Below are 18,941 nucleotides of genomic sequence, written 5' to 3' on the forward strand. Positions count from 1 at the left end.
ATGTAAACCATCAGAGTGCTGGCAATGGCAGCCGCTCTGCTGTAGACGCCATGCAAATCCGGGACATCTTGGCAGATTACTTCATGTCGCCAACAGGTTCCTTGCCATGGCAGCTGAGGGTGGTCAGGCGGTGCTAATGCATAGTAGGAACTTGTTAACTCTGTCTGTAGGCTTATTTCTTTTCCTTTTAAAGTAGGCAAAAATCACAAGTCACATCAAATATGAGCATTTATTAACAATATGGTGATCACTAAGTTTACGAAATTCAGCTGTATTGCACTAGTGACATATCACATATACAGCCTTCGACAAAAATTCAGACCCCGGGGGTTTCCTTCTGCGGCACACTGTGCGACTCGTAGTGTATCCCCAGTATTCCATATCTCGTGGATATAAGAAGATATCTAGTCCTGCCAGCTACACTGTGTAGGTCTTCCAAGAGTACCGCAGAGGCCCCACCACACTGCTTATAAGCAAACCCTTCAGGCTCCGAACTTTTGACAAAGGGTGTGCGTTCTTGCAACACTTGTGTTCCTTCATGCCAGGTCATTGCACATCTGCTTTCTGTACAAGCATATCACGAGAAAGTGTGTATTTGTTTTGTACACCATAATAAATGGATTGACACAAAATTTGACGCTTGACGCTTTATAATTATGTGTAAGACATTAGTGAACATATATCCCCACGTGAAATTAGCCTCCAGTCAGTAAATAATTTACAGTTTAATTTCTTCTATACAGCTTCAGTTTCAGGTTGCTAAACAATGGTTGTGATGTCCCGAGTATGTGATCATAGGATACGTACGCAAATTAAATATAATGGCTGCTTTGTAGTTTTAATTCATACCAATGATTGCATTAAACTGTTCCAGAAGTCGAAATGACAGTGACTGGACGAACAGCTATTGCACTTTTTTATGCGCCTCACATGATATCATACTCGCTTGTGACTTCAGAAAAATTGTTCGGCAATCTGACACTGAAACTGCATGGGAGAAGAAATTCCAACTGTAAATGATTTACTGACCACAGGCGTTTATAAGATGGCCCATGCCCTACGTATTATAAAGCAGAAATATATAAATAAATATTTTGTCTCAACCCCTTTCAAGACTTGCGTTCATGTTTAATGTTTCATTTGAACACATGAAGGTGATGCGGACTATATCGTACAAGATGTTTGATATGTGAATGAATGTGTGCTTCGTGAATAAATACATACTGGGAACTTCAGCACTGAACACTTTTTCCCCCCTTTTCTTTCCTCCTTGAGCAATACAAATACCATTCCCATGACATCACAGACAGCCTGTACTACGAAAAAAAATTTGCAGCAGTGGAAGTAGCAGGCGACACTACTAACCACATTGAAACGTACACTCGGCCACAAAATATTGCGGGGGGCGTGAGCGCGTGGCGAAGCGGTCCTCCTCTCCTTCTAGCGGCGCACCCCTGGTGTCGAGACCGACGCTTGCGCGCATGGGCGTCCTTCCGTGACTGCAAGCGTGCATGTTTCCGCGCTTTTATCTTGCGCGCCGGCGATATCCGAGTGTAGCCGCGAGGTGCGCTGTGGCGAATTCGACAGCCCGCGAGGGTGCGGCCGCTTTTTGTCGAAACACGACAGGGATCACCGTTTTTTTTTTTTTGTCGCCTGTCATCTAAAGGCATACATATGGGCGAAAAGTCAGCGCAGTCTTTGCCAGCCCGTGTACTAGGTTCATTACTCTGCCACGCTGTTCTGCGGGAGAACGTCCCGTTCTTAAAAAAAAAGAACGAAGATTGGCCACGTAAATTCACATCGTAGAAAAAAAGAAATGACTTGTTGCGTTTGCGACCGGGCGAGATATATCTGTGCTCGTGTTCCGACAAAAAACGGCCGCAGCAGTGCGGGCTGTCGAAGTCACCACAGAGCCAATCGCAAAAGGTGCAACCTCGCGGCTACACTCGGATATCATCATCACTGTTGCTTTCTAAAATGGCTCTAATTTCGGCTTCCGATTTATCATCATCTACCTCTACATCGAGCTCTTCACACAACCGCAACAAGCTAGCTCTTGTTAAACTCATGAGGTCCATGGTCACTACTTTAGGCTTTGGCTCAGCTATTCCACAATATATACTTGCTGCAAAACCCGCACAAATCACAATGCAAGTAAAAAAAACTACCAGCGGTTCAATTCTGTTTTCCCAAGAGAATTTGAAGCCTGGAAAATATAGCAAAAACCAAATGCCTACACACAGAAGTAGTACCAAGTCCCCAAGTACTGCTCCACCGCATCGAATCAATTCAAAGAAGACGAAAATCCTGGGCCGCCTTTAAATGATAAGAATTAGAGTAGTTCTCCACTTCCCAATTACTCCCACAGAAGAATGAGGTCTGGCTTTAGTAGCTGGTTCAGATCGATGCTGAAAGCTCCTTGCTGCTTGGATGCGCAACAACCACAGTATCAAATGGGCAGTTGTACACGCTTCATCGGTTTTTAGAAAGTCTAGGCTAAAAGATCCGATGACTCAAGCGCAAAGCCAGGCACTCACCCTGTACCGTGCAGTCATGCTGCGCTGCATTCATCCAGCCGCTCGCGAACCAGTTGGCGATTGGCGTTGGCTGCAGGTTCCATCTTGCCGTTGTCATCCTGTCGCTCGTGAATCAGATGTTGGTGACTGGCGTCGGCTGCAGCATCCATCTCACCACGGCCATCCAGTTGGTAGCGAAAGAGATGCCGGCGACTGGCGTTGACTGAAGGGTCGATCTAACCGTGGTCATCCAGTTGCTCGCGGCTCGGGGTTAGGATTCGTCACACCGCTGCCATCCAATTGTTAGGAACTGGTTGGCGTTTCATCTCAGCGCTGCCATCCGTTGTTGCAGGTCGGAGATTATTCAGTCGCTGCTGTCAGTTTGTTGAGACTCGTGTAGCGTTTAGGCCGGTGATCCTTCAGCCAAAGGGATGAGTACGTCCGGGAGTAAGAGCGAGACAAAAAAAGGGTTTCTTTTACTTTATTTACAGTGGCTCCAAATATGGAAGCCCACTCCGTGGGAGAGCACTTTGAAAGTCTCAGCTCACTACATGTCTGAGGTCATATCAGAACTCGTCAGGACCCACCACTGCACTCAAGGTGTCTCCTTATAAAACATCGGTCTTCCCTAGTTGACCCGGCTAGGGAATCAGATGACCTTGATGCGACCAATGAGAGGGGTCGTATTGTTCACCGAACTCCGCCTCTAATGTTGCACCTTCGAAGCAAGGACGAGGCAATCCGGAAACAGGGGGTTGACACTCCTTCCACGAAAGTCGGTGACCTGTTTCTTGCCCTCCGACGGTCATCTTGCCAGGGTCGGGAGAACGGCGTTCGCACTAATCCCCGCGTCTAACAAGGGGTGGCATCGGGGAAAGCACCCAAAGAATGGGCACTGCCGAGTTGGGGCGCCTGTTTGCCCGTCTCGTCGGTGTCTGGCACTGTCGCCGTCTGAGCGACGCTCATGAAAGGGCCTGCCTCGATGGGAAACAATCAAAGAATGCGCCCGGCCGATTCGGGACGCAACAGCACCTAGAAGCAACTGCCCTTGGCATTCTGTCAAGGGTCATGGCTATACACTGTGCAAATGCCTGATTCTCAGTCATCTGCTTGCCAGGTTGGGAAAGGAGTTGCTGCTCAAAGTAGTCGCAACTTTGCGACTTTTTGGGTCGTTTTGTGGGTGGCTCCCCCCCCCCCCCCCGTGCGATCTCCCTGGCAAGCAGGTTCCCAAGGATTTGTTGCTGGGGCTTCCAGGCTAACGTCGTTGCTGCTGGTGGGTGGTGGCGTTGTCGTTCCATCTACCATTGTATGAAAAATTGCCTCTGGAGTGGAGGCACTATCTTCCTCTCCTGGTAGGCCCACCGAGCCCACGTTGCTGATTGTTCTAAAAAAAGCAACAGTCGATTGAATTGAGTTAATTTGCGTCTTGTCTTCCTTCTCACTTCTTTTATTGTACTGCAAAAAAGTGCCAGTGTCCTTCAGTGAAGTGGAACAGTGCTACACAAAGGGACGAAGACGAAAGCAAGCCAAACATACAGGTGCTGCATTTCAACTGGTGTTTCAAATTCAACTGATATGCATGCATTTGGTTTGTCTTCATCCCTGTGAGTAGAGCTGTTAGAATCCACAAGATGCTAAACCAACTAGCCGAACCCTTCACATGATGACCCTTGTGTCAAAGCGAAAATATTGGTGCTGCCTCCGTGAAGCCTCGGTGAGTAAAGCCTCGATTCTCCAGAAGTACCGGCTACCTCCCCACAACATCTAAAAATTCACCCACAAAATTACTCGCAACAGCTCAATTGTCTAAGCATCAACATCTGCAGAATTCACGCATCAGATGTCTGATAGTCCCACAAGTTTGTTCTATGACATTGTTGGTATAACTTTTGATTTAGGTACTAGATAAAATGATACTAGACAAATGCTGTGAAATTTGCAGAAAAATGCGAGCAACACCGACAGCTTTCTCCTAATGCTAATTGTTATAAAGCGCAGCAATGCATTCAATTGCAAGGAGCCAAACAAATAGGAGGCGAAGGCCTCGTGCGCTGTTATGGAGGTGCCACTGCGTCGGAATATAATAAGCAGCGCCAGATTATGCACGGCGCGCGCGAAGAGCACAGGACCCGTGAAATGTACGTTTCTCGGCAGCAAGCGCGTGAGCTTCATGCCTCTCGGCGCGCGCGCGCACGCACACACACGCGCACGCACACACACGCACGCACGCAACGCACACACACGCGCACGCACAAACACGCGCACACAACACACACGCACCCAGGCGCACGTAACACACACATGCGCACATAACACACTCACACACACGCGCTGACAACTCCACGTAACTGGCAGATCCAACAACGGAGACATAAAACTACTCACTTCCTCGGACGGCCACACTGCTTGTAGAATTCCATGGCAGCGGCGAACTCCCACGTTTGCCTCGGCACGTATCCGCTGCCGCTCCTCGTCGCGAGCTCGATAACTTTGAGCTCACGGGTGAACCGGTCCCTTAACCGCTTCCACAGCTTGTGGCATTCTTCCACTACAAACCGCAACGGAGGACACAAAAAAAAAAAAAACACCGCATATCCACGGGGTGAATGATGATGAGTGGGCGAAGCTCCGGAGGGAATCATCGGTAAACCGTGAATATTCCGTGCAATTCGCCCAGTCTCGCCGCACTAAATCGAACGATTGACTTCCACCAATGACACGCGCCATATGTGACGTCATTCCTATTTTATAACAGCGCCCTTCATTATCATTGCACCATCTCCCGCTTAAGGGGACGCTAGCACAAACGCGTTAGAAACGTGCAGTACTCTCTAGTACTCTCCAGTGCAGTACTCTCTAGTAAGGGGGAGAGGCCACAGCGTCTTACGCAGCCGTTTACACATGCCGGAACGTGCACCGCGTATTCCGACGCCATCACACGAATGCTGAGAGAGTATAACCCCCGTATTCATAAACGCTCCTCGACTTGAACTTGACTTGCCACCACCTTCAACGCGTTTCGAACGCGCTGCCCAAGGCGGTGGCAAGTCAAGTTCAAGTCGAGGAGCGTTTATGAATACGGGGGTAAGGCGGAGAGGCCACAGCGTCTTACACCAGCTTCTTACACGGACCGTAACGCGCTAGCACAAACGCGTTTGAAACGCGCAGTCTTTAGTTAATGTTGGGTATTTATTGCCATCGTGGTGCGTGTGTCAATGTGCGCTTCGTGGCGTAGTGGCAAGCGCCGCGCGTTCAGAAGCTAGGGGTCCCTGGTTCGATTCCGCGCTACGGACACAACTTTCGGAATTTTTTTTTCATAAAAGTAGACGTGGCTACCTACTACTACGACGACGACGACTACTACTACTACTACTACATACTACAGAGGAGGGACAGACCCACACCCTAAGAAGCTTCGCCCCAAAAAAAGCAAACATGACGGTGCATGCCGCAAGAAAACTCGCTTTGGGCGCGAAACGTGCAAAGGCGAACACAAGCAGACGTAAACAGCTCACCTGTGGCGAGACCGCTGCTCTGCCTGATCTGCTCCCATGTGTTTGCCTTGCGCTGCTGGTCGCGGAAATCTAGTCGTTTTGTGTCATAGACACAGGGGTGTTGTTTAATGGCTTCCAGCAGCCGCTCAACAATGTTATCGGGGTCAGACATCGCGTTTGCACCGCTCGCGCTAATCGCTCCGCTGTCACAGGCAGCGGCCATTTTCTTCGCGCGATGCATTGTGGGCTGACGGTGCCGTCGCCTCCGACGCGCGAATGGCTCCGGAGCCGTTTCGGCGCCGGGCACGTCGGGGCGCTTCGGAAGCCGCCGGTTACGTTGGCGGCGCCGGTGCGCCCGACTATAGAGGGGTTGTCTTCTCCAACGTAACGTAGCGTGCGCGCGTGCGTTACGTCGGACTATAAACGGCCCTTTACAGAATACCACCCCTGGACTCTACTTTGTGAAGTGAAACCAGCGCCAAAAGTAGTTCACTCTGCAATTTAACTAAGACATTTCTGCCTGCTTGCTCAAGTTATTGCCACGTTGTAGTGACGGTGGAAGAACATAGTACAGAAAAACTGTGAATGACGAAACTAACTTTCCATTGGGCAAACCTGTGCGCACAAATGCAAGGGACACTCGGTGCACGACGATAGCGGCGAACACACTAGGCGATCGTTGAAATCCAATGGTTAAGCGTGCCCCCTTTTATACGTGACTCGTAGAAAGTTCCAACATAGAGAAAAAATTAAACAACATCGGGCACTCCACCTGCAGCGCTCCAAACCGTCGGCTTTTTTACCTGAACCACACTTCCGGCTTCGGACGCGCGCGTTTTGAACGCTAGCTGGCACGCGTTATTATAGTCCGACGTAATGCGAGCGCGCGCGCATACGCTGCGTCACGTTGGCGAAAACGAACTCCTCTATAGTCGAGCGCACCGGCGCAGCCAACGTAACCGGTGGCTTCCGACGCGCCCCGACGGGCCTGGCGCTGAATTGGCTCCTGACCCATTCGCGCGTTGGTCGCGCCGACTGCGCCAACCCACGATGCATTTCGCGCGAAGAAATAAAGGCGCCCACGCCGCTTCGCCGACGGTCGCGTGGGCTTGGCATCGTTCTGCGCATGCTCCGAAGATAACAGCTGACGGCGCGCGCAAAACGATCGCCTGAAGGCGCTGCTGCGCCTCCTGACAGCGCCCCCAATGTGGAAATTTCAAGCAGCGCGGTCGCTCCGCGGTGCAGTCAGGGGCCGGACACTTCGACTAGTTTCGGTATCTGAAATAAAGCGTCCGCCATTGTTTTGGTAGGAAGCGAAAATTCAGCAACTTTTGCATGTGTGGCCCTACCTTTCCAACCTACGCATGAATAAAGTTAAGTTATGCAATTATGTGTTGAAAAAAATATGTCCTTGGCCATTTTCGTTTTTTTAACACCCTATATATTTATCCAGACTCGGCCTTCGTTGCGCCGAAGGGCGGCGCTCTCGCTCTTATCTCGTCTGCTGCCATTCCGTTCGTCTGCTCCAGCCCTTTTCGCTGTCCACGTGTGAAACTTTTTAGAATTGCAGGAAAGCGACAATTTTGGTGTTTGTGAGTGCGAACATCTGAAAATGTCGGCGAAACTAGGCACAGGACACAAGGCGTGTTGTGCTGCTCTTTGGTGCCGCAACTCAGGAAGGAACAGCGCAGCCAAATTTTTCCGCTTCCCAGCGGACGAAAGGTAAGCACACTATTTTTCGGTACGAAGAATCATGTGCTGTGCTTATCAAAACGGCCACAGAGCGAACCGAAACATTTCTGCCCTTGCTTTACAGTCATTCTTTTTCCTGGCACTGCGCATTTTTCAGTAACGTTGTAAGCATGTAAAGCTACTTGTGGACAGTTTCTGGTGAGCCGGTTGATGCCAGCTGACGCTCAAACGGAAATTTCGCTTCGGTATTGGTTTTTTTAGCGGTGGACCTGCATTTTTTTTCTTCGCGAAGAAATCTTGCAAAGTATATATATGTTCGCCGAACGCGCTTATTCGGCGAACTGGCTCGGCTTCAGAGCATTCCGACGAGCAGTTCCTTGGGGTGACATTACCACATTTGAATGTTTAAGAAAGAAGCCCCCAAAATAATTACGTACGAGCGACTGCTTACATTCCGTGTCACGAGAAATTCATGTTACCTGCGCTAAGGGCGAGCTTCGCTTCACTTTTGAACTCGTGACATATTTTCTCGCTTTTTAGCACTCTATATATTAGTGTCGCTTTTATGTGTTGTTTATTGATATTCATGGTGGTACCTGTTTCATTTTCTAGGTGTGACGTATGGCGGAATTACGCCCAAAGAGCAGATCTTGAGGGACTCGCACGGGAGCAAATGTACAGCGGTGAGCACTGTTAGGGTGAACACGCGAGCGCGTGGCCGACGGCATTGTCAGCGCCCCGTTACGGTCATCACTGGAAACATTGCGCATGCGCATCACGCCTTCCGCGAAATAATTGTTCCACCGCGCGCATGACGTCATGAATGCACTTGTTCGTCGTCTGCTAGCCGCATTTTTGTTTTCTAAGCCCATGCATCCTGTATTTTAAGATTTCTTTGAACATCTGTGCTTGAACAGAACAAGACAAAAAAACTTGTATATCTATGGGGGCGTGTCTATTCGTTCCCTTCAAAGTTGTTGTGCATGCAACGCCGTATATAAAACAACCAAACATCTTTCGCAGCCGTTCATTCTGTCGCCAGATCGTATTATGGCTAGGGTTCCCGATGATGAACGGCGCTCAATTGTCGATCTTTCCCTGAAAGGTTATTCCCAGCGGTATATTGGCGCTTTAGTTAATAGGCCCCTGAAGACTGTGAACAGGATAATTCAAGCCTACAAGTATGAAGGTCGCATTCAGGATGCACCCCGCGCGCCCCGCCCTAAAGCTACCACAGACGATGAAGACGCCCTCATAGTTGCAGCTGCTGTTCGTAACCCTTTCTTGCCAGCCCCAGCAATACGCGAGGACTTGGATTTGGACGCTTCGGACACCACTGTTCGACGTCGCCTGCGTACTGCGGGCCTTCGCAGTCGCGTCGCAGCGCAGAAGCCACTACTAACGGCGGCAAACAAGGACGCACGACGGCAGTTCGCTGAGCTGCACGAAGCATGGACATCAGAAGAGTGGGGTCGCGTCATCTTTTCGGATGAGTCGACGTTTTCGACGCGACAAGACCAAAGATTGCGTGTTTGGAGACTACCAGGCACACGGTGAGGCAAACTTCCTGCTTTGAAAAGCAATTGTTTTAGTTAACGTCACAATGCCACGCAGGAACGACCCGGACAACGTGCAAGGTGTTTCTGCCAGTGGGAGATCGAGTGTGAGCGTGTGGGGTGCTGTTTCAAGATATGGTTCAGGGCCCCTGCAACGTATACGTGGACACTTATCGTCGGAACAATACTGCAACATTTTGAACAATGTGCTGTTGCCATATGCGAGCAGTTTATTCCCAGACGGTGATTACCTGTTCCAACAGGACCGGTCACCGATACACACGGCGCGGGCTGTCAAGGAGTTCCAGGCGGAGCAGCACATGCAGCTAATGGAATGGCCTCCGAAAGGAGCGGACCTGAATGTGATAGAAAACGTGTGGGGCCGTCTGAAAGCTTCTTTGGCAAGGAAGCCCCTTTATTCCGCCACTTCGGACCAGTTGTGGGCGCAAGTCAGCAACGAGTGGGAGAGGCTGAAAGCCGATCGGGAATATGTTCGATCACTTTACGACTCGTTACCGTCCAGAATAGCTGCAGTCGTTGCTGTAAGTGGTCACATGACTCGCTATTAGATTTGCTCATGTTTTTATATTTTGTCTCATGTTCTTGTTTAACTTGAATTGCAAAAGTGCAATTTTCTTGAATAAAAAGTTTAATAATTATCCCTCTTACACTCACTTTTTTCCTTCACGCGCCAATCTTCAATCCAGATGGACCTTGAAATGCAGAAGGTATCAGCTCAGCGAACAAAAAATGCGGCTAGCAGACGACGAACAAGCGTATCGATGACGTGATGCGCGCGGTGGAAAGAGTGTTTCGCAAAGCACATGCTGCGCATGTGCAATGTTTCCAACGATGGCTGTTACGCGGCGCTGATAGTGCCGTCGGCCACGCGCTCGCATGTTCACCCTAACAGTGCTCACCGCTGTACAACGGCTACCGCCTCTGCTCGGACCACTTCGCTGAAAATGCCTACGCCGACCCTGCCAAAACACGACTCCTGTGGACGGCTGTTCCCACTGCTGCAGTGGAAGTGGGGTCCCCGATCGACGAGGGTTAAAAAAAACAATTTATTAGCGGTTGCGAATGTGTGCGCATTTGTAGTTCGTTTTCACGCGCCTTATCGCTTGATACATAATTCACGTTCCATATTTAAGCATGAGTTCAAGGTGTGTCCTTTACATTGGATTTCATGCAACCAGCTTAATGTACAACTGCCTTCCTTCGCTACCTCCTTAACCGAGACCGATTTCTACCCTATCTTCCAGGACCCTCCCGGGCAGAAGCCACAGAAGCCACGGCTGGTTCGGCTCAAGACCACCCTGCCGGCCAAAAGAGCGTCGTCCAGGTTGTAGGTATGCAAAGGCCGACTTGTTGATTTTGGGCATTAAGGCAGGCGGCGTGCATTCTTGCTTTGTGTGGAACTAGTATGCAAGATACGGCGCAAAAGTGAACAGCACGGAGCGCTCCTTTCTTTCTTTTTTCATGTCGTCTGCTACGGCTTCGTGTGACGTTACGCCGCGAAATTTGTTGCGCGTGCTCCAGGGAATTGCGTTCTTTTCGTTTTTACTTAATATTCGATGATCATGCGTGGTAAAGGGTGTTCCAAACTGCTGGTGTAGCTAACGCTGCGAATATTTTCCAGCTTCCTGACGCAGCGAAAGATGCGAATATCTTCTTTTCACAACGGCAGAATTCACGCTCGTAAGAAGACGCAGCCCACTTGGCCTTGCTGTAAGCGGCATATCTGTCGCCCGCCGTTGTCGCTTATCGGACATGGCGTTACACTTTGAAACACGAGGTCGTAGAAATAAATTGAGTTTCGATAGGGCCGAAGTTAACGCACGCCGCCGATGGTCGAAATATTTCGCAGTCGGTTATTACGGCGTGTCTCACGCACGCATCGTGGTACGTAAAATCGCACAATTCAATACGACGAAGCTAAGTCTTGGGTACACGCTGCAACGATCTCCATAATTTTCGTTGTATAGTAGAAATTTTACAGGAGCAGGTGTGCGCGTGCCGGCGCAGAGCAGCTTTTAAATTATTTTGACTTAATTACCTCTTGTGGGCTGTGTAGGCAATGGTAAAGCGAAAGTAAATTAAAAAAAAGAAACTGCAATACTACAATGTTCCTAGCCAGCTAATGAGACAACACCAATGCTAAACATGTTACGTAATTGTACAATAGCAATGCAACTTTGAGCAAAGCTTAATGTCTCTTAGAGGAATATTTTTAGTTGAAGTCATGCAAAGATACACAATCGAAGCTGACCCGCATAAGTTGGAAGCGCCATTTTGCGAAAAAAGTGCTGAGACTTGTTTAAAACATGTGACCTAAAATGCTGCTCATTTCCCCCTTATTTCCAGAAGATGGAAAAAGAAAAAGGAGCTGGCAATGTTGGGCTCAACGTCCTCGTCACCTGCTCTGCATGATCAGTTCATTATTCACGAACGTGTTACTATGAACCTTCGTTTGTGGTGAATTGTACTGTGTACAGCCAATGAACGTGGTGACCCCTGCAGCGATAATCTATATACGATGAATTGTGTGAAGACTTCTCTTATGTTTGTGTAACCAATACAGATGCCAACATTTGTATTTACTGTACGAATTGCACAGCTCTGTGCTATTGTGGTATGTATTGAGTTGTATCGTTTGCAATACGTTGCTAATAAAATCAGTGAATACACCACATTTTCCGACTACTCAATTTTCTTGCTCAAACAAAATTGTCACGCTTCGAGCTTGCTAGCTCGCGTGCATTTTAACTGAGAAATATTTCCTAACAAATGTTTCGTGGACGTGCTCAACGTCCGAGAAAATTAGCGACCGAAAGCTGTAGAAAACAGTATATGCAGCAGCAACACAATCTAAAAAAGATGCAAGCGGTGCTCTTTTCCGCTTGCGGCTCACAAAGCGGTCGCGCGCTCGTCGAGCGCATAGCAGACGACAAGCAGCTCGGCGTTTCCTCCTCTCTCATCAACAAAAGCGTTGCCATAGCAGCATCAGCAATTTTTTTATTGTTTATTGGTTTCACAGTTTGGCCTACCAAACACCAGGGGACAAATTGGCGCTAGTGACGCAAACATCGTTTACCCGGGGGGTATACCAGCTGACCTAGCCCTGGTGCAGTCCCCGCTTTGTTTACATTGTTTCCCCCGCGCTTTCCTTCGCTGCTCGTGCTCACGGCGCTCCGTTTTCGACGGCGGCAGATCGCCTGCTTGCTGAACAGCGATGCAAAGACTGCAGTGCGATTTCAAGACGGTTGCCGACGCCAACAGTTTTTTTCGTGGCGGCAACCTCAAGAAAGGGGAGCGTCTGCTTCTACACTTGTGTGGTGTTGAAAAATTGTGGGCGGTGATGTGACAATGAAAGCCAAGTGCGTGTCGGAGGTGTCCAACAAGACTAGTATACGACATCGAGTTAGAGGTACACACCGAGTTCAGTCATTTAGTCACTTTTATTTCTCTATGGTGCAGTCACAATGCGGTCATCCATGTTTGCAGAGATGTGCAGAGACGGTGACGCGATTGCGGTTGGTTTCGTTGGTCGCTGGGCGCGCACACACGGCTGCTCTCAATTTGGCTCCCAGGGAGTGGCATCAGCACTGTCGGAACAGAAAGAACACATGCATTAGGCACCAATAAGCCAATAAAATTAATTAACGATGTAAGTACTACATATGTGCATAATGCCTTATATCATGCTGTATAAATAAAGTATATCATGCCTTATTCAATGCTAGAGTCATGGCAACTCATTGCATTATTGAGCAAGGTATCTTTTCACTGGTCATGAGAAATCACTCGTACAAACTACTCCGCGAAATGAACCCAGGTCACGGTAACCAGCAATTACCTTGGGACCAGCAGCACGAGCGCAAGAATTAGCGATACATGCCTCACCAAAGCAAATCTAGTTTCTCGTCGGGCGAATGCCCCGCCGCAGCAAAAGTAAGCTCACACCGATGGTCGGCTACTACACGAAACGAAGATTCTTGGCGGGAAGAGTGAAGCAGGAAGAATGTGCAAGGTGGCAATTACTTTAAAGCATGATTGGATATTGTGAACCCAGAAAGCATGGCCAAGCAACAAACATAACGCGCGCGTCCCGGGCAGCTGTTTTGCGATCTGCCGCTTACCGACGCATGCGATGACCGCAGCTTGCATTAAATACGGAATTCCACCACACAAAAGCCAAGTAACGTGCGGCCCTATTTGTTGCCTGTACAACTAGGAATTTAAGTTGCAGCGTTTGGAAAAAGGATATAATTATCTTGAGCCAGTCTTTGCCGATCGCGAGTGAAAGAACTGTACAATCAGTTAAATTCGTAGGTTTTACGTGCCAAAAGCACAATATTATTATGAGGCACGCTGTAATGGAGGGTCTCAGGAATAAATTTGACCACCGGGGTTTCTTTAACGTGCACAAAAATCAAAGTATATGGCAAAAACTGTATTCTTGCATTTCGCCCCATCGAAATGCGGCCGCCGTGGCCGGGAATCGAGCTCGCGTCGTCGAGCTTAGCGGCGCTAGACGTATGCATTTACCGCTAAGCTAACACGGCGGATTTCACTGTACGATTCAACTACGCGACACGTCTTAATAAACGGCCATGCGCTAAATACAGGCACATTACTATTGCGTTTTTATCGAGCGGCCGTGATATTGCACGCGAATGCGAAAGTACGTGACTTACTTGACTCGGCGCACTGCAGTTATCCACGCTTGCCGCCTGTCCTCCTCGTACCACCTCTCCGGAATTCTGTAGAACTTCACGGGCGGCTTTCGACTTTTCGAGGCTCTTGTGGCAATCAACAACACGGCAGTATTGCGTGCCACCTTTCCTGGTTGATGAGGTCGCGCTCGCCGTCACGAAAACAACGCACGCGGTCGCTCGCGCCGTAGAGAACACAGCCGCGCGCTGGCCCGGCGGCGACCTTCGACACTTCCATCCTTCCGCCAGGGGAGTGGGCGGCGCTGGTGCCGCGCGCGCAAACTTTAGGTTGCCTGCGTTTCGGCTGGCGCAGCGCAACCGGCGTAGCGTGGCTGGCCGCGAACGACGCTGGCCCGCGCGCCGATAACGTCGGACTATAAACGGGCCTCAGCTGCGCCGATCGGCGCGGCATTTCCTTGCTTCTACTGCTCAACCGCGTGCGGTCTTGGTGCGAAATCGTTTTATTATTTAGTAAAAATGATTGTGGACGATCTTTAAAAGCCTCGATCGAATATGTGTCACGTGCAATTTTATAAAGTAGACGCAAGACACCTTGTGATATGAGCAAACGTTTATTTTGCCGAGCACAAGCTTTCCACCGTCAATCACCCACAGACAAACGGACTCACGGAGCAGCTCAATCGCACGTTGAAAGAAATGCTGTCTATGTACGTTTCTATTTATTGATTTATTCAATACTACAGGCCCAAATGGGGGCCCAAGCAGGAGGGGCAGAATACATAAATATTTACGTATACACGTATGTATATACATACACACATGAAAAAGAAATACAAAAGCAATGCAACAAATGCAATGATCAGAAAAAGAAATGAAAGCGACGACCAAATAAGATTAATGGAAGGTACACTGAAGGAATACAACTTAACAAACATTAGATCAGTATCGCACGGAGTTTAAGGCGTCAGGAACAAAAGTAATACGCATATATGAGCACTTGCAACAATTCTCGCGAGAGTGGAAAAAGACAAAATTGACAAATACCAGAAGTTGATGAACGAGCGACCATTGCAAAATGCGGAAAATAATAGAATAAGGAAGATGTAGAATATATCAAACAAGATTCACGTGTAAAAGAAAAAGAAAACAGTAACAAGGCTTGCCAACATAGCAATACTGCTAACATTAAAGACACATGCGTTCAATAGAATCGGTGCTTATCAATTGTGATAATGGCAGGCTGTTCCAATCTGTTACAGTGCGCGGGAAGAAGGAAAACTTAACGAGGTTAGTTCGGGTGTTATAAGGTGTTAAAGAATCAGCGTGACGATGCCGTGTTCGACGCGCTGTAAGTGGTTGAACATAAGCCTGTGGTTGGAGGGACAAACAGTTGTTTTTAAGCAAAAAAATAAATTTCAGTCTGTATTTTCCTACGTAGCTGTAGCGTTTGGATATTATGTTGATCCATTAGGCTAGTTGGAGTCACTTGGTCTATATTTAGAGAAAATAAACCTGACAGCTTTACGTTGGATCATCTCTAAAGCGTTAATGTTAATTTTCTTACAAGGATCCCACACAATGCATGCATATTCAAGTTTTGGTCGGATGAGTGAAGTGTAAGCCAGTAATCTAGTACCAGAGGGAGCGTGCTTTAGTTTGTGCCTGAGGAGACAAAGTTTTCTGAAAGCCGAGTTACATACGTTAGAAATGGGGCTATTCCAGCTGAGGTCACTGGTTATTGTTATTGCAAGATACTTATATTGGCTGACGTTGGTCAGTGGTTCAGAGCCGAGATTATAGACAAACGACATTTTTTTTTGTTATGGACATGTAAACAGTTTTTTCTGTTCAATTCCATGCTCCAACGACTGCACCAGGAAAGAATGTTTTTAAGGTCAGAGTTAAGCTTTAATTGGTCTTCGGGGCAAGTAACCTCGTTAAACAACACACAATCGTCAGCGAATAGTCTAACTTGAACAGGATGAGAAATTTCGTCAGTGATGTCGTTTATGTATATTAGAAATAGTAAAGGTCCCAGCACACTACCTTAAGGTACTCCAGAGGTTACTGAAAGTTCGTTAGAAGAGTGGTTATCAATTGAAACAAACTGCTTGCGATTAGACAGATAAGCCGCCACCCAGTTAATAATATAGGCTGGAAGCTGTATCGACTGTAGTTCTTCTATAAGTTTAATGTGAGGAACAAGGTTCATGGCGCTCTTTGGCCATAACTGGCCCTTGCGCCATAAAACACCACACATCATCAGGAACAAGGTCAAACGCTTTCTTAAAGTCTAAAAATATTACGTCAATTTGGCTTGACTTGTCACGAGCACTTGCAAAATAGTGAATAATTGTGGTTAATTGTGTCACAGTAGAGAAACCCTTCCGGAAACCATGCTGATGAGGAGACAGTACGTTGTTGTCGCTTAGGAATTTGGTTATTTCATTAGCTATATGTTCGATTAACTTGCAACATGATGAAGTTAATGATATCGGACGATAACTGGTTACTAGGGTTTTGTCGCCTTTTTTTGGTATGGGAACGACACGTGCAGTTAGCCAGTCTGTAGGAAGATTAGCCGAAGATAACGAGGAACGAAAGACAGCAACAAGAAAAGGGGCTAACGCTTCAGCATACCTGCGCAGAAAAGCGTTCGGTATGTTGTCTGGTCCTGGAGATGATTTAGCTTTGAGGTTCAGCAACATCGACACTACAGCCGGGTGCGAAACAATATCAGAGGTCGAGTTACATTGCATGCGGGTAAGGTTTATACCACCATCGAAATTTGAAAAAAACACTCTGAAGATAATTATTGAAGTGCTCCGCGATACGCTGTTTTTCGACAACGACATGGCCCTCGTGAACAATTTGGTCAATTGACTTGGTTTTCGAGCTTAGAAAAGCCGAAAATTTTTGGGGTGCCGTTCGAATAAAACTTGGCAATGTATGGTGAAAATACCAGCGCTTAGCTTGCCGTACTTCTTGGTTTAGTTTATTTTGAATTTCGTGATTTGAAGCACGTGAGGCGCATCGCGCTTAACTTTTCTTTTAAGGTGCAATATCCTTCTCGTTATCCAGGGAGTAGTCTTGGAAGTTTTTTTGGTTTTATTGGGAATAAAGTTGCTAAGGCAGTGAGTGATAATTTCTTTAAATTTATCCCAAAGCACAGTAGCATTGTTACCGTGAAAGTTATCAAGGCATTGTTCAAGATAATCCAATACACTTTCGTCTCTGGCACGAGAAAAATCTTTAACAGTGGTTGTTTTACATTTTGTGGTATTAATAACTTCCAAAGAACAAGAAAAATATACTGACGACCACAGTGATTGTAACCGCACGTTACCCTTCGTGACCTTCGCCTATAGCTCGTCCCGTCACGAGACCGCTGGCTTTTCACCCTTCTAGCTTCTGTTCGACCGCCACCCTACTTTACCCTTTGACACACTGCTTCTTTCCTCGACGAACACTATAATAATAACATAAATCCTCGTTCGGGGTTTTTGTGCATTCATCGAACGTTGTGGCACCAGGTAAGAAGCAGTAATTTCTGTACGAAGCTCCACCCGACGGCATCAGCTGAAAGAAAGAAATTACAAGCATGTGTCCTTTTGGTATTCAGGCATTATAGGAATACTGCGTGTAGAGGCGAAACGTGCAAAGGTGGTGAAAGGGTGACTCTACAAACGAAAGCAATTCGCTTTGGCATACATGGCTCAGAAAATGCCAGACTCATCCTAATAATATAATAAAATGTTGTTAGTTAGCGGAAGTCGCATACACAGGTTTATTTACAACATATACAAGAGAGGCAACGGTACATAAACAAGATGGCTGGCGAGACCGATTCTACTTCTACACGTCAAGTCATCGTCTTCTGACTGGCGCCACTCTTGGTTGCGCCGTCACCTTTCTACGCCCGCTGCACGTGGCCCGCTGACGAACCTAGCGACTTTGTTGCTTTATTGTTGTTCTTTCTTTATTACGTGGTTTTGTTTGCGCTTTCGTGTTTGTACCATCGGGACGATTTTTCTTAAGGGGAGAGTATTGACACGTGTACTTGTTTATCTTTCACCGGTGACCACTTTTCACCAGCTCACAAACGTTAAACGTTATCGCTCTACGCAGGACGCGCCTCGATCGTTACTCGAACGTTATCGATACTTCTTTCCGTTGTCTTTTGTCGCCGACGTTTTATGTAATCTGATTGTATGAGCGACGCGAATTGTCTAGTACTTTCTGGAAGACACGCAGGGACCAGGCATTACTCTGGAACCTTCGCTGACTCGTGTATAAAATCCGACACGTTTCGGCACTGATCAGTTTATCGACGACCGATGATTGTGCTTGCCGCTCTTGTTGTAAAGCGAGTTAGTTTCTTTGCTGAGCACAGGATCGCCCAATAAAGAATCAGCTTCGTAATTCAAAGTTTTAGCACTGTTTTCGTCACCGTCACTACTACGTGACAATATGAAGAAAACATCTAATTTCCAAGCATTCCCTCATTCCCATGCGTTATTTCTTGCCCTTTAACAACACAAATACATGGACGACTGCGCGTTTCCAAAACAAATTGGCCTCAGCCGACGCGATGGTACACTAAGTACACAGAAGCAGCTCCGTCCTCCTTCTGGTCCTGCGTCTTGGTTCTCGCTGTTATTTTTTTTTCGCTTTATAACATGAACCAACTAGCCCAGCAATTCGCCTTTTGCATTAAAGTCCCTATGTAGTAAAGGTATCGCCATCTACTTTTTCCTCCGCCGTCTCCCCTCCTAAAGCGCTTGTTTTTTTTTTTTTTACTTTTTGCTTGCGAAAGCAAGTCGACGGTGGCGCGCCTAGAAAGTCCTCGTTGAAGCTTTCAGGCCGGGCGCGCGCCGCGGCCGGCGACTGCGGCTGCACAGAGTGACTTTCAACATGGCTCTGAGGCGGAAAAAAATATAAGAAGTGAAAGCGCGCACTATCATCGTCCTATCGGAGATACAGGAGAAAGAGTAGCGGCGTTGA

The 18,941-nt window shown here is 47.7% G+C and overlaps 1 protein-coding gene across 1 annotated transcript; it reads right to left on the reverse strand.

The window, feature by feature from the left end:
* Positions 1–4,897: 4,897 nt before the first annotated feature.
* On the reverse strand, positions 4,898–6,305 carry LOC125940294 (uncharacterized). Its single transcript, XM_049656319.1, has 2 exons — positions 6,032–6,305; positions 4,898–5,064 (listed from the first exon to the last, which is right to left on the reverse strand). Exons 1-2 carry the CDS (start codon positions 6,249–6,251, stop codon positions 4,898–4,900), a joined length of 387 nt encoding a protein of 128 aa, XP_049512276.1. The 5' UTR covers positions 6,252–6,305.
* Between the last annotated feature and the right edge of the window lie 12,636 nt (positions 6,306–18,941).

The sequence above is a fragment of the Dermacentor silvarum genome, chromosome 9 (genome assembly GCF_013339745.2).
Source record: "Dermacentor silvarum isolate Dsil-2018 chromosome 9, BIME_Dsil_1.4, whole genome shotgun sequence".
Classification (NCBI taxonomy): Eukaryota; Metazoa; Arthropoda; class Arachnida; order Ixodida; family Ixodidae; genus Dermacentor; species Dermacentor silvarum.